Source organism: Trichomycterus rosablanca, chromosome 18, assembly GCF_030014385.1.
Source record: "Trichomycterus rosablanca isolate fTriRos1 chromosome 18, fTriRos1.hap1, whole genome shotgun sequence".
Classification (NCBI taxonomy): Eukaryota; Metazoa; Chordata; class Actinopteri; order Siluriformes; family Trichomycteridae; genus Trichomycterus; species Trichomycterus rosablanca.
In genome coordinates this window covers 20,373,739-20,390,865 of record NC_086005.1, presented here as the reverse complement: position 1 = coordinate 20,390,865, position 17,127 = coordinate 20,373,739, and the positions used below count along the sequence as shown (strand labels likewise).

Sequence of the window (17,127 nt, the reverse complement as noted above, 5' to 3'; positions counted from 1 at the left end):
ATGCTCTGCTTAGTATTTCACAGTACATATTGGAGTTCATGTGTCCCTCAATGAAATGTAACTCCCCAACACCTGCCGCACTCATGCAGCCCCAGACCATGGCATTCCCACCACCATGCTTGACTGTAGGCATGACACACTTATCTTTGTACTCCTCACCTGATTGCCGCCACACATGCTTGAGACCATCTGAACCAAACAAATTAATCTTGGTCTCATCAGACCATAGGACATGGTTCCAGTAATCCATGTCCTTTGTTGACATGTCTTCAGCAAACTGTTTGCGGGCTTTCTTGTGTAGAGACTTCAGAAGAGGCTTCCTTCTGGGGTGACAGCCATGCAGACCAATTTGATGTAGTGTGCGGCGTATGGTCTGAGCACTGACAGGCTGACCCCCCACCTTTTCAATCTCTGCAGCAATGCTGACAGCACTCCTGTGCCTATCTTTCAAAGACAGCAGTTGGATGTGACGCTGAGCACGTGCACTCAGCTTCTTTGGACGACCAACGCGAGGTCTGTTCTGAGTGGACCCTGCTCTTTTAAAATACTGGATGATCTTAGCCACTGTGCTGCAGCTCAGTTTCAGGGTGTTGGCAATCTTCTTGTAGCCTTGGCCATCTTCATGTAGCGCAACAATTCGTCTTTTAAGATCCTCAGAGAGTTCTTTGCCATGAGGTGCCATGTTGGAACTTTCAGTGACCAGTATGAGAGAGTGTGAGAGCTGTACTACTAAATTAAACACACCTGCTCCCTATGCACACCTGAGACCTAGTAACACTAACAAATCACATGACATTTTGGAGGGAAAATGACAAGCAGTGCTCAATTTGGACATTTAGGGGTGTAGTCTCTTAGGGGTGTACTCACTTTTGTTGCCAGTGGTTTAGACATTAATGGCTGTATATTGAGTTATTTTGAGGGAAGAATAAATTTACACTGTTATATAAGCTGCACACAGACTACTTTTCATTGTGTCAAAGTGTCATTTTGTCAGTGTTGTCCCATGAAAAGATATACTTAAATATCTGCAGAAATGTGAGGGGTGTACTCACTTTTGTGATACACTGTATATATATATATATATATTATATATAAATATATATTTAATTTAATTTAAAATTGTTGTATTATATTTGATTTTTGATTTTTAGATGATTCAAGAAATTTAGTATTTTTTGTGGATTGTTATGTTGAAAAAGATCTTTCATGTTAGTGTCTTGTCACAGTACTGTAAAACTGTAAAAGCGTTTGTAGGACAGTTGGGGCCTAGCGGTGAAGGTACTGGACTAGTTATCCAAAGGTTGCTGGTTCAAGCTCCACCACTGCCAGGTTGCCACTGTTGGGCCCTTGAGCAAAGCCCTTAACCCTCAATTGCTTAGACTTAGACAACATACTGTCACAGTACTGTAAGTCACTTTGGATAAAAGCGTCTGCTAAATGCTGAAAATGTAAATGAAAGTATACCGTTATAAAGTTTATACCCCCCCCCCCCCCCCCCAAAAAAAAAAAAAAAAAAAAGACATGTATTTTAACCCCATAACTGTTTACACCTTTTATACTGAACTGAGTTTTATATTTAGAAAGGTGTTAATGGCAGATGTCTAAAAATAGCACAGTTCACACTCTTAATCAGTCAGCTATTTTTAATGGGACCTGTCGATACTCATTGACTGCTTATATTCTAAGACCTGCCTTAAATAGCACCTGCTCAAGTTTTGGCACTTTCCAGGCAACCTGGCACCAGGATGATGAATAGTCCCAGGATCTGGAAAGAACACACAATGACAGAGAGAGGAGAACAGGGAGGGATATAGTGAGGATTAGACCGTACAGTGTGATGTCACTGAGGCTCTGACATTATTCATCAGAGTTCTCCAGGGACCAGGAGAAGCCAGTTTTGTCTGTGGTGGCTTGCCATTGCATGCGAGCTCTGTTGGCAGAGATGTTTGTGTGTGTCAAGAATGGTGTCACCCCACTGTGGGAGGGTGCGAGGACGGTGCCATCCGCCTGTCACATTGGGCACAGACTCTGTGTATTTCCGGAGTCATGGAATTTCACACTGACAACATGAATTCGCTTTCCCACCTTCTGGGTGCGAGTTCATGATTTCATACCCACAACAGTGCTGGCTCTCACTCAAACGTACTCACTCCTGGCTCAGTCTGTAAGCACTGACCACTCGTGTCTAACATTAAGGCTATTTTATTTTTCTATCATTATGGGAGCTTAGTTACACTATATTGCCAAAAGTATTCGCTCGTCTGCTTTCACACGCATATGAAATTGAGTGACATCCCGTTCTTAATTCATAGGGTTTAATATGATGTCAGCCCACCCTTTGCAGCTACAACAGCTTCAACTCTTCTGGGAAGGCTTTCCACAAGGTTTAGGAGTGTGTTTATGGGAATTTTTGACCAGTCTTCCAGAAGCGCATTTGTGAGGTCAGGCACTGATGTTGGACGAGAAGGCCTGGCTCGCAGTCTCCGCTCTAATTCATCCCAAAGGTGTTCTATTGGGTGCGGGTCAAGTTCTTCCACACCAAACTCACTCATCCACGTCTTTACAGACCTTGCTTTGTGCACTGGTGCACAGTCATGTTGGAACAGGAAGGGGCCATCCCCAAACTGTTCCCACAAAGTTGTCCAAAATCTCTTGGTATGCTGAAGCATTAAGAGTTCCTTTCACTGGAACTAAGGGGTTGAGCCCAACTCCTGAAAAACAACCCCACACCATAATCCCCCTTCCACCAAACTTTACACTTGGCACAATGAAGTACCGTTCTCCTGGCAACCGGCAAACCCAGACTCGTCCATCGGATTGCCAGACGGAGGAGAAGCGTGATTCGTCCCTCCAGAGAACACGTCTCCACTGCTCTAGAGTCCAGTGGCGACGTGCTTTACACCACCGCATCCGACGCTTTGCATTGCACTTGGTGATGTAAGGCTTGGATGCAGCTGCTCGGCCATGGAACCCATTCCATGAAGCAGAGCTGAGATTCAAACTTGCGAGTTTGAGATATTAGCTCCGGTGTGCTAGCGACTTTTTACCACTGCACCACCTGATGCGTTTATCTAGGCATCACCAGGGATGCCCCATGCCCTCAGCTTGCATGAGAGTGACACACCAGAAATGGCGGCACCCAGCTACACTATTAATATTTTGACAACTTGACAATTTGTCTACTATACAACTTATAAGTAATGGTCTCGTATGTGGGCAATAATCAGTAACTGATTCTACTAGATTCATTTATCTGACCTCTTCAGCTCAACCTTGACCAAGGAGGGCTGTACCTAAGGCGAGTGCCCTGTACCCTCAGACACAGTTAGTGCAGTTTGCCAGCCACTTCTCTTTACCAGTGCGAGGCAGATTCCCACAGAAATCAGTATCCACACACTGATCCCCATTATTCTCCATCTTTGTGCAGGCACCTTTAACCAGCCAGCAGATGTCACAATTGAGCAGCAATGAGGAATCCCTTCAGCCAGCCCACCCTCAGACATAACAGAACTGAGATTTGAACATAAGAGCTCATGATCTCAACAGTGGTGGGCTAGTGTGTTATGAGTGGGCAAACAGCTCTAAACTAACTGTCATTGCTTTGGTATGGGGGCAGCACAGTGGCTTGGTGGGTAGCACTGTCGCCTCACAGCAAGAAGGTCCTAGGTCTGATCCTCAGGTGGGGTGGTCCGGGTCCTTTCTGTGCGGAGTTTGCATGTTCTCCCCGTGTCTGTGTGGGTTTCCTCCGGGAGCTCCGGTTTCCTCCCAGAGTCCAAAAACACGCAGTCAGGTTAATTGGAGACACCGAATTGCCCTATAGGTGAATGTGTGTATGTGTGTCTGCCCTGCGATGGACCGGCGCCCTGTCCAGGGTGTTACTGTGTGCCTTGCGCCAATTGAAAAGCTAGGATAGGCTCCAGCACCCCTCCCCCCGTGACCCTAATTGGATAAGCGGTTAAGAAAGCGAGTGAGTGTGTGTGTGTTTTGGTATGGGCATGGCATGTCCAACGTGTGCACAACTGACTATGAACTTACTGACCATGATTACCATACTGTGTTCGCTATGAACTCTACTAAGGCTTTAATGAACCGTTGATATTTCAATAACACACATGGACTCGAACAGACTCAGAGCAGATTTACGAGTGCACAGATGCCAGTCTGAGCGAATCCATTCCGGAGTTTAGCGCTGAGCCAGAGCAGGCTCAGAGTGTCGCACTAAACATGAGAAGAATGCCATTGACGTCAGAAGAGACGCTGTCAGCAAGGACAGTGGACCCCTGTGCTTAAAACTCTCCTGAGAGATTACACAGCCTTTTAAAAAGGGGGGTTGTGAGATTTAAGCCTTCTTCGGTTTAGAATAAACGATTTCTTGTAGTTTGGTCTGGCAGTGTGAAGGCAGATTGTCTCTTAATGAAGAACACTGCAGTGCTCTTTTACCATATTCTGGCAGTGTTTGTTTATATGCACAGTACAGGTGTTAACTAAAGTGTAATACATGTAATTATATTCAGAAATACACAGATCAGGCATAACATTAAAACCACCTCCTTGTTTCTACACTCACTGTCCATTTTATCAGCTCCACTTACCATATAGAAGCACTTTGTAGTTCTACAATTACTGACCGTAGGCCATCTGTTTCATTACATAAATTTTTAACCTGCTTTTTCCCTGTTCTTCAATGGTCAGGACCACCACAGGACCACCACACAGCAGGTATTATTTAGATGGTGGATCATTCTTAGCACTGCAGTGACACTGACATGGTGGAGGTGCGTTAGCGTGTGTTGTGCTTGTATGAGTGGATCATTTTTAAATACCGTGTCCACTCTATTAGACACTCCTACGTAGTTGGTCCACCTTGTAGATGTAAACTCAAAGACAATCGCTCGTCTATTGCTGCTGTTTGAGTTGGTCATCTTCTAGACCTTCAGCAGTGGTCACAGGACGCTGCCCACGGGGCGCTGTTGGCTGGTGGACTATTCTCAGTCCAGCAGTGACAGTGAGGTGTTTAAAAACTCCATCAGCGCTGCTGTGTCTGAGCCACACACACTAACACACCACCACCATGTCACTGTCACTGCAATACTGAGAATGACCCACTACCCGAATAATACCTGCTCTGTGCTGGTCCTGTGGGGGTCCTGACCATTGAAAAACAGCATGAAAGGGGGCTAACAAAGCATGCAGAGAAACAGATGGACTGCAGTCAGTAATTGTAGAACTACAAAGTGCTTCTATATGGGAAATGGAGCTGATAAAATGGACGTAGGTGGTCATAATGTTATTCCTGATTGATGTAAATCATTCTTTATTTGTGGTCTTCAGCTAGAGCAGATTAGCTTCGTCATGCTGAGGTGTGAAAGAACAAGACAATTAAAAGTGACGTGTAGAATGATGCATTCATCAGGCTTATGTAAAGCAGCCTCTCTAACTCTCGGTAATATTACAATTATCTCAGTTTGGGCTCTATGCACAAAGTGTATGTTTTTTCAAGGCGAGCAGATTTGCAAGCTAAATACTTCCAACAAAACAATGTCATGTTTTAGTCCTTTACATTCTAAGCAAGCATTCTGCAAACATCATCTCCTAAAAGGAACATTTGGGTAAATCCAGTCAAAAGAAGAATGTGCGATTTGTTAATTCATTCAGCCTTTATTCATCTGACAAAATACAAGAAAAGACTTTCTAGTCTTTTCACTGATCAACTTATTTGTATTTTGTAAATACAGACAAATTAAGCATTTGGTGCCTGCAGCACACTCAAAAGAAGTTGGGACAGAAGTACACCGATCAGCCATAACATTAAAACCACCGTGTTTCTACACTCACTGTCCATTTTATCAGCTCCACTTACAATATAGAAGCACTTTCACAGGGCTCTAGACTAACGTTTTGCACTGGTTGCACTGGTGCACCTAACTTTTTTTCTTAGGTGCACCAGCACAAAAGTTAGGTGCACCCAAATTTTCGACCGCATCGCATTTAACACCGCAGTTTTACAGGTTCACTTTTTTTTTTTTTTTTTTTTTTTAAATCACTGTCCATACAGTCCCACCTAGCCGCTGTCCGGTGGGGATGTAACGGGTCTTTTGCTGTGCGGTGGTGGAGGTGTGGGAATAAAGGCACACGACAGGGTAGAGTCACTTTAACTGTTTAGTCCGGACTTAAGTGAGCGTTACAACACTTTACACCGCCGAGCTCCAGAACCCGAACTTCCATTCTGGGGACATCCGGCGAGTCTCATATACAAAACTAAACTTACGGCAGAACGTCCGAACGCACATGTATAAACCTGGTGCTGCATTCTGATTGGCTGAGCTGAATGTCGCTCACATATCACCGCTACAATAATGTCCCACCCTTCACTATCTCTGATTGGTTTAGACCATGATATTGGCCTAATGTGTGTCTGTTGTTTTTTTTTTCCCTCGGACGCCTGGTCGCACCGGTGCGACCTGAGATTTTTTTTAGTCGCACCATTGAGAAATTAGGTCGCATGTGCGACCAAATTGGTCGCACTCTAGAGCCCTGTTTCATGTGCCCCTTTCATGCTGTTCTTCAATGGTCAGGACCCCCACAGAGCAGGTATTATTTAGACGGTGGGTCATTCTCAGCACTGCACTGACACTGTGTGTTGTGCTGGTATGAGTGGCTCAGACACAGCAGCGCTGATGGAGTTTTTAAACACCTCACAGTCACTGCTGGACTGAGAACAGTCCACCAACCAAAAATATCCAGCCAACAGCACCCCGTGGCCAGCGTCCTGTGACCACTGATAAAGGTCTAGAAGATGACCAACTCAAACAGCAGCAATAGATGAGCGATCGTCTCTGACTTTACATCTACAAGGTGGACCAACTAGGTAGGAGTGTCTAATAGAGTGGACAGTGAGTGGACACTGTATTTAAAAACTCCAGCAGCGCTGCTGTGTCATACCAGCACAACACACACTAACACGCCACCACCATGTCATTGTTACTGCAGTGCTGAGAGTGACCTAAATAATACCTGCTGTGGTGGCCCTGTGGGGGTCCTGACCATTGAAGAAGAGGGTGAAAGCAGGTTTAAAAAAAAGCATGCAAAGAAACAGATGGACTACAGGTCAGTAATTGTAGAACTACAAAGTGCTCCTATATGGTAAGTGGAGCTGATAAAATGGACAGTCTGTAGAAACAAGGTGGTCATAATGTTACGGCTGATATATATATATATATATATATCAGCCGTAACATTATGACCACCTTGTTTCTACAGACTGTCCATTTTATGGATATATATATATATATATATATATATATATATATACAGTGTATCACAAAAGTGAGTACACCCCTCACATTTCTGCAAATATTTTATTATATCTTTTCATGGGACAACACTATAGAAATAAAACTTGGATATAACTTAGAGTAGTCAGTGTACAACTTGTATAGCAGTGTAGATTTACTGTCTTCTGAAAATAACTCAACACACAGCCATTAATGTCTAAATGGCTGGCAACATAAGTGAGTACACCCCACAGTGAACATGTCCAAATTGTGCCCAAAGTGTCAATATTTTGTGTGACCACCATTATTATCCAGCACTGCCTTAACCCTCCTGGGCATGGAATTCACCAGAGCTGCACAGGTTGCTACTGGAATCCTCTTCCACTCCTCCATGATGACATCACGGAGCTGGTGGATGTTAGACACCTTGAACTCCTCCACCTTCCACTTGAGGATGCGCCACAGGTGCTCAATTGGGTTTAGTCCATCACCTTTACCTTCAGCTTCCTCAGCAAGGCAGTTGTCATCTTGGAGGTTGTGTTTGGGGTCGTTATCCTGTTGGAAAACTGCCATGAGGCCCAGTTTTCGAAGGGAGGGGATCATGCTCTGTTTCAGAATGTCACAGTACATGTTGGAATTCATGTTTCCCTCAATGAACTGCAGCTCCCCAGTGCCAGCAACACTCATGCAGCCCAAGACCATGATGCTACCACCACCATGCTTGACTGTAGGCAAGATACAGTTGTCTTGGTACTTCTCACCAGGGCGCCGCCACACATGCTGGACACCATCTGAGCCAAACAAGTTTATCTTGGTCTCGTCAGACCACAGGGCATTCCAGTAATCCATGTTCTTGGACTGCTTGTCTTCAGCAAACTGTTTGCGGGCTTTCTTGTGCGTCAGCTTCCTTCTGGGATGACAACCATGCAGACCGAGTTGATGCAGTGTGCGGCGTATGGTCTGAGCACTGACAGGCTGACCTCCCACGTCTTCAACCTCTGCAGCAATGCTGGCAGCACTCATGTGTCTATTTTTTAAAGCCAACCTCTGGATATGACGCCGAACACGTGGACTCGACTTCTTTGGTCGACCCTGGCGAAGCCTGTTCCGAGTGGAACCTGTCCTGGAAAACCGCTGTATGACCTTGGCCACCATGCTGTAGCTCAGTTTCAGGGTGTTAGCAATCTTCTTATAGCCAAGGCCATCTTTGTGGTGAGCAACAATTCTATTTCTCACATCCTCAGAGAGTTCTTTGCCATGAGGTGCCATGTTAAATATCCAGTGGCCAGTATGAGAGAATTGTACCCAAAACACCAAATTTAACAGCCCTGCTCCCCATTTACACCTGGGAACTTGACACATGACACCAGGGAGGGACAACGACACATTTGGGCACAATTTGGACATGTTCACTGTGGGGTGTACTCACTTATGTTGCCTGCTATTTAGACATTAATGGCTGTGTGTTGAGTTATTTTCAGAAGACAGTAAATCTACACTGCTATACAAGCTGTACACTGACTACTCTAAGTTATATCCAAGTTTCATGTCTATAGTGTTGTCCCATGAAAAGATATAATGAAATATTTGCAGAAATGTGAGGGGTGTACTCACTTTTGTGATACACTGTATATATATATATATATATATATATATATATATATATATATATATATATATATATATATATATATACACCGTTTAGGCATAACATTATGACCACCTTCCTAACTGACTGGTCTTTGCCTATGCAGCCCCATACTCAACACACTGCGATGCACTGTGTATTCTGAGACCTTTCTATCAGAACCAGCTGGTTTACCACTGTTCCCTCCTTAGACCACTTTTAATAGATACTGACCACTGCAGACCGGGGACACCCACAAGAGCTGCAGTTTTGGAGATGCTCTGACCCAGTCGTCTAGCCATCACAATTTGGCCCTTGTCAAACTCACTCAAATCCTTACGCTCACCCATTTCTCCTGCTTCTAACACATCAACTTTGAGGATAAAATGTTCACTTGCTGCCTAATATATCCCACCCACTAACAGGTACCGTGATTAGATAATCAGTGTCATTCACTTCACCTGTCAGTGGTCATAATGTTTTGCCTAGTCAGTGTATATATCCATATAAAAGTGATACTAAATTAGACTAATCACAATGTTAATGCAGCTCAGTAACAAGGGTTCGTCCGCTGAGTTACTTCAATTGCAATACTTTGCTGACTCCAGTCCAGTAATCCAGCCCATCTTTTCTTTGTCTTCCTGTGTCGTGTTCTCCATCTCTTTAGGCTTGTGCTTTCACAGGAAACCGACTGTGTTTTGTGTAAAGCAATGCTACTATGTCACGCTGCCACGCTGAGCTGTTGCTCGGCTCTCACTAACTCACCGTTTGCTTTTAATTTTATTTTTATTTAATTTTAAATTTATTTTTATTAGGATACCAGCTTGTTGAACCAGCTCCCCAGGAGAGGACGGGAGCTCATCAGTGTGTTTCATATGGGTCTCTGGTCTTTAACTAACGGAGTTAGAGAGGGGGGTGCACAAGCAAAGGGTATTTGCATTCGGATCTGACAAACAGGATTTTTAAATAAGAGCTCGTTTCCGTAGATTTCTCGCTCTGCTTTACTCACCTGATGAAGCTCTGCTGGAGACTGGTACTAATCCTGAGATGCTGATTTGCTATGCCAGGCAGCGACACACGCGAATCAGGATCTGAACGAAAGGATTTCGAGAGGAATTCATGTGTTTGTGTTTTTGTATAGTTCGATCATGGTACTGCATCGGTCTGTAGACCAGAAGCCCTGCACTGCTGGACTCTCAGCAGCGTAACTCCGGACTTCTTGTGTTTCACCGGACTAAATGGAAAGAGTTCCCGGGCCCAGGAGCCCACCTTATACTACTCGGCTTTTCTCTAGCTCATAGGGAAGACTTTTTATTTTTTTTACAGCAGCATGAAAAGCCACTTGCGTGTAAAATCCGGACAGCACAGCATGGCCGTGTGCGAAGCCTCTGCTAGCCCTGTCAAACGCCTCAAAACTGACCACCCCCTCCCCTCCTGTCTTCCCCCAGAGGAGGCCTACCAAAAGCTGGCCACCGAAACACTGGAGGAGCTCGACTGGTGCCTGGACCAGCTGGAGACCCTGCAGACACGCCACTCGGTCAGTGAGATGGCCTCCAACAAGGTGAGTCAGGCTTTAACTACTTCGTGGTACAACCTATCTACTAGGTGCGAGGTGCTGCCGAAATGGTCATCCAATTGTATCTCTCAAGGGTCATGTCACCTTGTTATCCCGTTTCTATCCACATATGGATGAATATATAACATGGGTCATACATGTGCTTTATAAAACATATTTAGGAAACCTACTGTTGCAATGGGTAAAAAAAACCCCAATATTTTATATATAATCTCAATTCTGGCAGATTAGATTTGAGCAATAGGCATTAGGCATTCAAAAGAGGCGCAGCGTCTTTTAATGAAGACAATCAGAACCTGCTGTCATACTCCGAGTCGCACTCTGTAGGTAAGGGCAAAACAGGTGATGCAGGTTCTGCACAGACAGGCAGCTGGCTGAATGAGAAGTATGAGCCTGAGCCAAGATGGCCACCCATGGGATGCAGTCTCCGGCAAATGTATACAAACCACGCAATATGCACAGAACATGAGTCAGGTCTGCTTAGGATTCTTCCCCGTTCTCGTCATCATCGTCCGACGTGAAGCTCTCATCCAGCTGCTCTTCAAACCCGTCCGTGTGTCGGATCAAAACAAGGCAGGATGATTGTGATGCTATGTGAGTATGACTGACTGGCTCATCAACATGTGGGCATCTGCATGCATGTGTGCATCTCTGCATAGAAAAGGCCGATTCACGCTATGTCGTCTAATCTGACCTTTCGTCGGATTGTGGTTTCGAGATCATTTGCATCATTTATCTGATGGTAGGTTATGTGGAAGTTGGATTGCAGAGGAGTGTGTGGAGCATTCTGGATGTTTACTCGCTAATATGGCTTTTTTATTGGTGAAGTTGAATGTTGCATTGTGCTCGATTTGTTTACTGTGGTTAACGCAGGAGGGGGCTTCGAGAGGGGGTGAACAGAAAAGAAATGTCCATATCACATATTGAACGTCATGCTTGATGATTTCCATGTGGCCATGAGTGTCCATAAGATTCTGAAGTATGAACTTCTGTCATGAACCAAACGAGCGTGCTGCAGTTTTTCTATATATATCGCATCAAGAGCAAATACAGCTTGACATTTATTTAGACCCTATTATCCCACCAGTCATTGCCATCACTTAACACCTATACACACCACTAACAAAGAGCCAGAGCACAGTAGCCGTGATGGCCACATGGCGAACCATGTTTACTCGGGGCCACGTTATGTAACGCTGCTTTTAACACGCGTGCCTTTCATTACTGGAGAGAAACACTTTCAAGGAACTGATAAGCTTTGGGTTACATTTCTGGGTATGACAGCCTGTGATAAAAGCTTCATTGTCCATGTAGGGGCACACTCAAGTCATTCACAAGGACTCGTGTCTTATAGTCTGTGGTGCTGGCATGCATTCAAAAACACGCCCACCATGCGTTATGATCATCACATACTCTCCCCATTTTCCTACCGATTTAGCACACTCAATTTGACTTCCGCTGCTGAGGGATACCCGATTGCATTAGAGAAGAGCGCGTCGCTGTACACGCCTCTTGCGGCATGTGCACAGCCCTCCTCTGATCGCCCCTGCATTCTGCACAGGCGTCTCCTCCGCCAGTCGGGGTCCTTACACAGCCAGATCCCACCCCACACATAGTCCGGCCCCCACCCTGCGGACACGGTGGCCAATTAGTATCTGCTGCAGGCGCTGCCAATTGTGCCCGCCAGATGGCGCCCAGCCGACCGGTGGCAACGCCGAGTTTCGAACCGAGGAGTTCAGAATCTCGGCATTGGCCGCTCAGGTGACAATTCAAAGACACAGCAGCGCTGCTGGAGTTTTTAAACACCTCACTGTCACTGCTGGACTGAGAATAGCCCACCAACCAAAAATATCCAGCCAACAGCGCTCCATGGGCAGCGTCCTATGACCACTGATGAAGATCTGGAAGATGACCAACTCAAACAGCAGCAATAGATGAGAGATCGTCTCTGACTTTACATCTACAAGGTGGACCAACTAGGTAGAAGTGTCTAATAGAGTGGACAGTGAGTGGACATGGTATTAAAAACTCCAGCAGCACTGCTGTGTCTAATCCACTCATACCAGCACAACACACACTAACACACCACCATGTCAGTGTCACTGCAGTGCTGAGAATGATCCACCACCCAAATAATGCCTACTCTGTAGTGGTCCTGGGACAGTCCTGACCATTGAAGAACAGGGTGATTTTTGCCCGGCTTTTCGCTTGCCGATTGGTCGCTGCTAGATGTGGCAGCTCGGAAGCAACTCGGTGCTCGCTCGCTATGTGTGAACTGTTCAATGACTATCCGAGTGACTCAAGAAAAATATCTAGCATGTTAAATATCTGGATCAGTCGGGCGACTGGCAATGAGTGCTATGTCAAACTACAGCCAATGAGAACCCATGATATGGGGTGGGGGGAAACATGTGGGAGGAGTAGTAAAACCGTGGGACAGGGGCATAATATAGTTTCTATCAGAATACATCAGCACACACACACATTTTATAGTATTTCTGACATTATCATTCTCGACAAAACATAATACCAACACTGCATTGCAAAAAATATTTACTAACCTCCAACTCACTACAGAACAGACAATCCCTGCTGGCCGCGTAGCCAGATTATTTTTTACTCTCCTTGATTTTACGCTACACGTTAGCACAAAAACAGCTTTGATCGCTCGCTTATTGTTGGCGTGCATTTTTGGACATGGGATCATTAAACCCCTTGTCACTTCTCGCGTGTGTTTTTGTGACAAAACGTAGTTTGCGATTCCTCCCGACGGTAGATCGTGTAGTATGTGACCCCCTATCGCCAACTGTACATCGATCTGAACAACTTGAAAGTCGTGTAGTGTGAACTTGTCATTAGGTGAATTAGAGATACAAAATTGTCTGCGATGGTGTTTGACATTTAACTTGAACTGATAGCACTTTTTTTTTATGTCCGATACTGATTACTGCAAACTGAGTATCTGCCGATACCGATACCAATCCGATAGTCATTTCTCCTCTCAAACAACTGAGCAGTAATAATACATGTCTCAATGCACCATGGGTAAACTGTCTATCTAAATAACAATGCTCAGACTGTAAAACAGAGTAAATACAGAACCTACATCACACTTATGCAAAACTGCTGTTTTTATTTTCACTTTTACACACAAAACATTTAGCAGCGTACAAACATTTAAAATAAAATTTAAAGTGCAACTTTGTATTTAACAAATAAATTATAATTTCAATATAAAAATCTAGATGTCAACGCTCAATTCTACACCTTGAAGAGGCAGCAAAAAAATGATAAAATAAATAATAAAAATTAAACAATTAAATAATAAAAAATAAACAAATGTATCTATCTTGTCCAGGCTTGGAGATCTCTCACATCCTCAACGATGAATCCATTAGTGTTATGAAATAAAACAATCTACACCGTTTCCCGTTTAGCCACAGATGTCCTCTTCAAAATCCAGCAGGGTTTAATCATCTAAAAACGTGACAGAACTTTAACGGAAATCTCAACCAAACTCTCTGTCAATTCTAATTGGTCCATCGCGTTTGATGGACATCCACATCTTCCAATTGTAGACACTTTGGACGACACGCTGTAAAACACTGTTTTTAGATGCGGCAGTAGTAGGTGATTTTTAAATGCTAAAAGGTTAAGTAGATCAGTGTCTTTTAATTTTTAATGGTCTTATTTACATTAAGTGTTATTTACATTAAGTGTTATTTACATTGTGTTATTTACATTAAGCAACAATATCGGATCGGATTACATGTTTCTTTCCTTCCGATATCTGACCCAGTGATTTGGGCCAATATCGGATCGGTGCCAGCCCTAGTTGTGGTGGGTCCGACTCTACCAGAAAACCAATCCATCCAAGGGCCTCTACCCCTCCCCTGCTTGGAGGTGGTCTATCATGTCTGTATAGATGCCTGGCCTGCCGAAATTGTCACTGAGACTTAAACGAAGATTTTAGCAGGTGCGTTGGCAGAATAGACCGCTACACCACCCAAGCACCTTCTAGAATTACATGTCCATTTAATTAAAAAAAACCCCGCATTTTTTAATTTTTGTTGACACTTCTCAGCGCTGTGTTCATGTTTAGTCTGTACCTAGGCATCTCTGTGCACCTGCCGCCAGTTTAAATGTCTGTCTTTAAGCATAACGCACGTGCTCCTGAAACAGTGGCATCAGCCAGCCACTCTACATGTTAATGAGCTAAATACCTACGCACGCATGCAAAAACACACACACACACACACAGATACACAAAGCGTAACAAACACACCCTTACTGTCGCTGAACAGGCCCGAGCACGAGCCCACATGCTCACTGTAACCATGGAGACACAACAAACGGAGTCGCGGTGGGAGGAGGGGGGGCATACGAGAGACCAAGACTGAGATGTACACATTAACATACACTTAATACAGAAGGAGTTCAAAGTCCAGTCCCTACTCGTATATCTAAACAGAAGGGAAGTGTGTGGTTTCTTAATCCGTTTAAAATAAATGTAGGATGCTCTTTTGCCATATGATGATTCAGTGGATGTTATGACTCAGAGGTGAGACATATGTAAGGAACACAGGGAGAGGACTTTCCTTTTCAGTGATGCCAGGACACCAGTGGGCTGCCAGTGCCAGTAAGGATACAAGATAAAAGATCTCAGAAAGCAGTTTTCTAAACAATAACACGAGCAGAGTAAGACTTGTTTAGAGGGTACTGGAAAATGCGTTAGTGTCATCTGGTAAATGTGTTTAGTCTGACAAGTGAAAAAGGTTCTATCACAGAAACTGTCCATTTTATCAGCTCCACTTACCATATAGAAGCACTTTGTAAATCTACAATTACTGACTGTAGTCCATCTGTTTCCCTGCATGCTTTGTTAGCCCCCTTTCATGCTGTTCTTCAATGGTCAGGACCACCACAGAGCAGGTATTATTTGGGTGGTGGATCATTCTCAGCACTGCAGTAACACTGACATGGTGATGGTGTGTTAGTGTGTGTTGTGCTGGTATGAGTGGATAATTCACAGCAGCGCTGCTGGAGTTTTTAAATTCCGTGTCCACTCACTGTCCACTCTATAAGACACTCCTACCTAGTTGGTCCACTTTGTAGATGTAAAGTCAGAGATGATCGCTCATCTATTGCTGCTGTTTGAGTTGGTCATCTTCTAGACCTTCATCAGTGGTCACAGGACGCTGCCCACTTGGTGCTGTTGGCTGGCTATATTTTTGGTTGGTGGACTATTCTTAGTCCAGCAGTGACAGTGAGGTGTCAGCGCTGCTGTGTCTTATCCAGTCATACCAACACAACCACACACTAACACACCACCACCATGTCAGTGTCACTGCAGTGTTGAGAATGATCCATCACCCAAATAATGCCTACTCTGTGGTGGTCCTGGGAGAGTCCTGACTATTGACGAACAGCATGAAAGGAGGCTAACAAAGCATGCAGAGTAACAGATGGACTACAGTCAGTATTTGTAGAACTACAAAGTGCTCCTATATGGTAAGTGGAGCTGATAAAATGGACAGTGAGTGTAGAAACAAGGAGGTGGTTTTAATGTTATGGCTGATCAGTGTGTATATATATATATATTTTTTTTTATTTGCTCATTTTGACTTAAACAAAACCCAAGGATTAATTAATGTTTGTGCAATCAGATCAGTTCCAATGTTAGCATGATACTGCACCTTCACTAACGTTTTGCCAAATGCCACACCCGCTGGAATCTGAAAAACTAGTGGCTACGTCTTGCATGGATATAAACTCAAAGTAAAAGAAAAGCAAGGGAGAAGTACAAAGTTAGGCAATAAGAGGGGGAGAAGGATGACCACAGGCCTTTCCTTCCAGAACTGTGGCTGAATGTTGAGAGGCATTCGGGTGCCACACACACACACACGCTGCGGTCTACAAACTGCTGCTGCTCGGCTGCTTAACTTCAAAACTTTAACCACAAGGAAGGAAAGCCAAGCTGTGGCGCGTTCAAAGAGGCCGCCGATGACTTTAATCACAGTCGCCCAACATTCAGATGAGCCAAAAGCCTCAGCCTCGTCCAAAACCCCACACTCCTATTACTAGCAGACCTCAAAAGCCTGGTGCTCTCACATGAGGACAAACTCAACCTTATGTGCATCTATGCTTCTCTATGTAATGGTAAAATAAATCAATACAAACCCTCTAATCTTAAAAAGTCCTTACCATTTACATTATTATTTACATCCCCAAATCAAAGTTTCTTACATTTACTTTGACTTTTATTTGATTGCGGACAGGATAAACCTGAGATATTTCATGCTTTGTCTGCTCAACTTCATTTAATTTATTAATGAACATCCATTCCTGCATTTCAGACCTGCAACACATTCCAAAAAACACACATTCTCTATTGGGGACCGGTCAGGACTGCAGGCAGGCCCAGTCCAGTACCAGTACCCGTACCCTCTTTTTCCACAGCCATGCCTTTGTAATGTGTGCAGCATGTGGTTTTGCATTGTCTTGTTGAAAGATGCATGGACGTCTCTGAGATCTCAATGTACTTTTCTGCATTAATGCTGCCATCACAGAAGTGTAAATGACCTTTGCCAAGGACACTGACACAGCACCATACCATGACACACCCTGGCTTTTAGACTTGTTGCTAATAA

At 44.3% G+C, this 17,127-nt stretch overlaps 1 protein-coding gene across 1 annotated transcript in view; it reads left to right on the top strand.

Moving 5' to 3' along the window:
* LOC134332931 (3',5'-cyclic-AMP phosphodiesterase 4D-like) overlaps positions 1-17,127 on the top strand; it is a 214,805-nt gene that overhangs the window by 157,367 nt on the left and 40,311 nt on the right. The window contains exon 6 of the mRNA XM_063014765.1: positions 10,350-10,462. Coding sequence (XP_062870835.1) covers positions 10,350-10,462 — 113 coding nt within the window. The remainder of the gene's footprint in view (positions 1-10,349; positions 10,463-17,127) is intronic.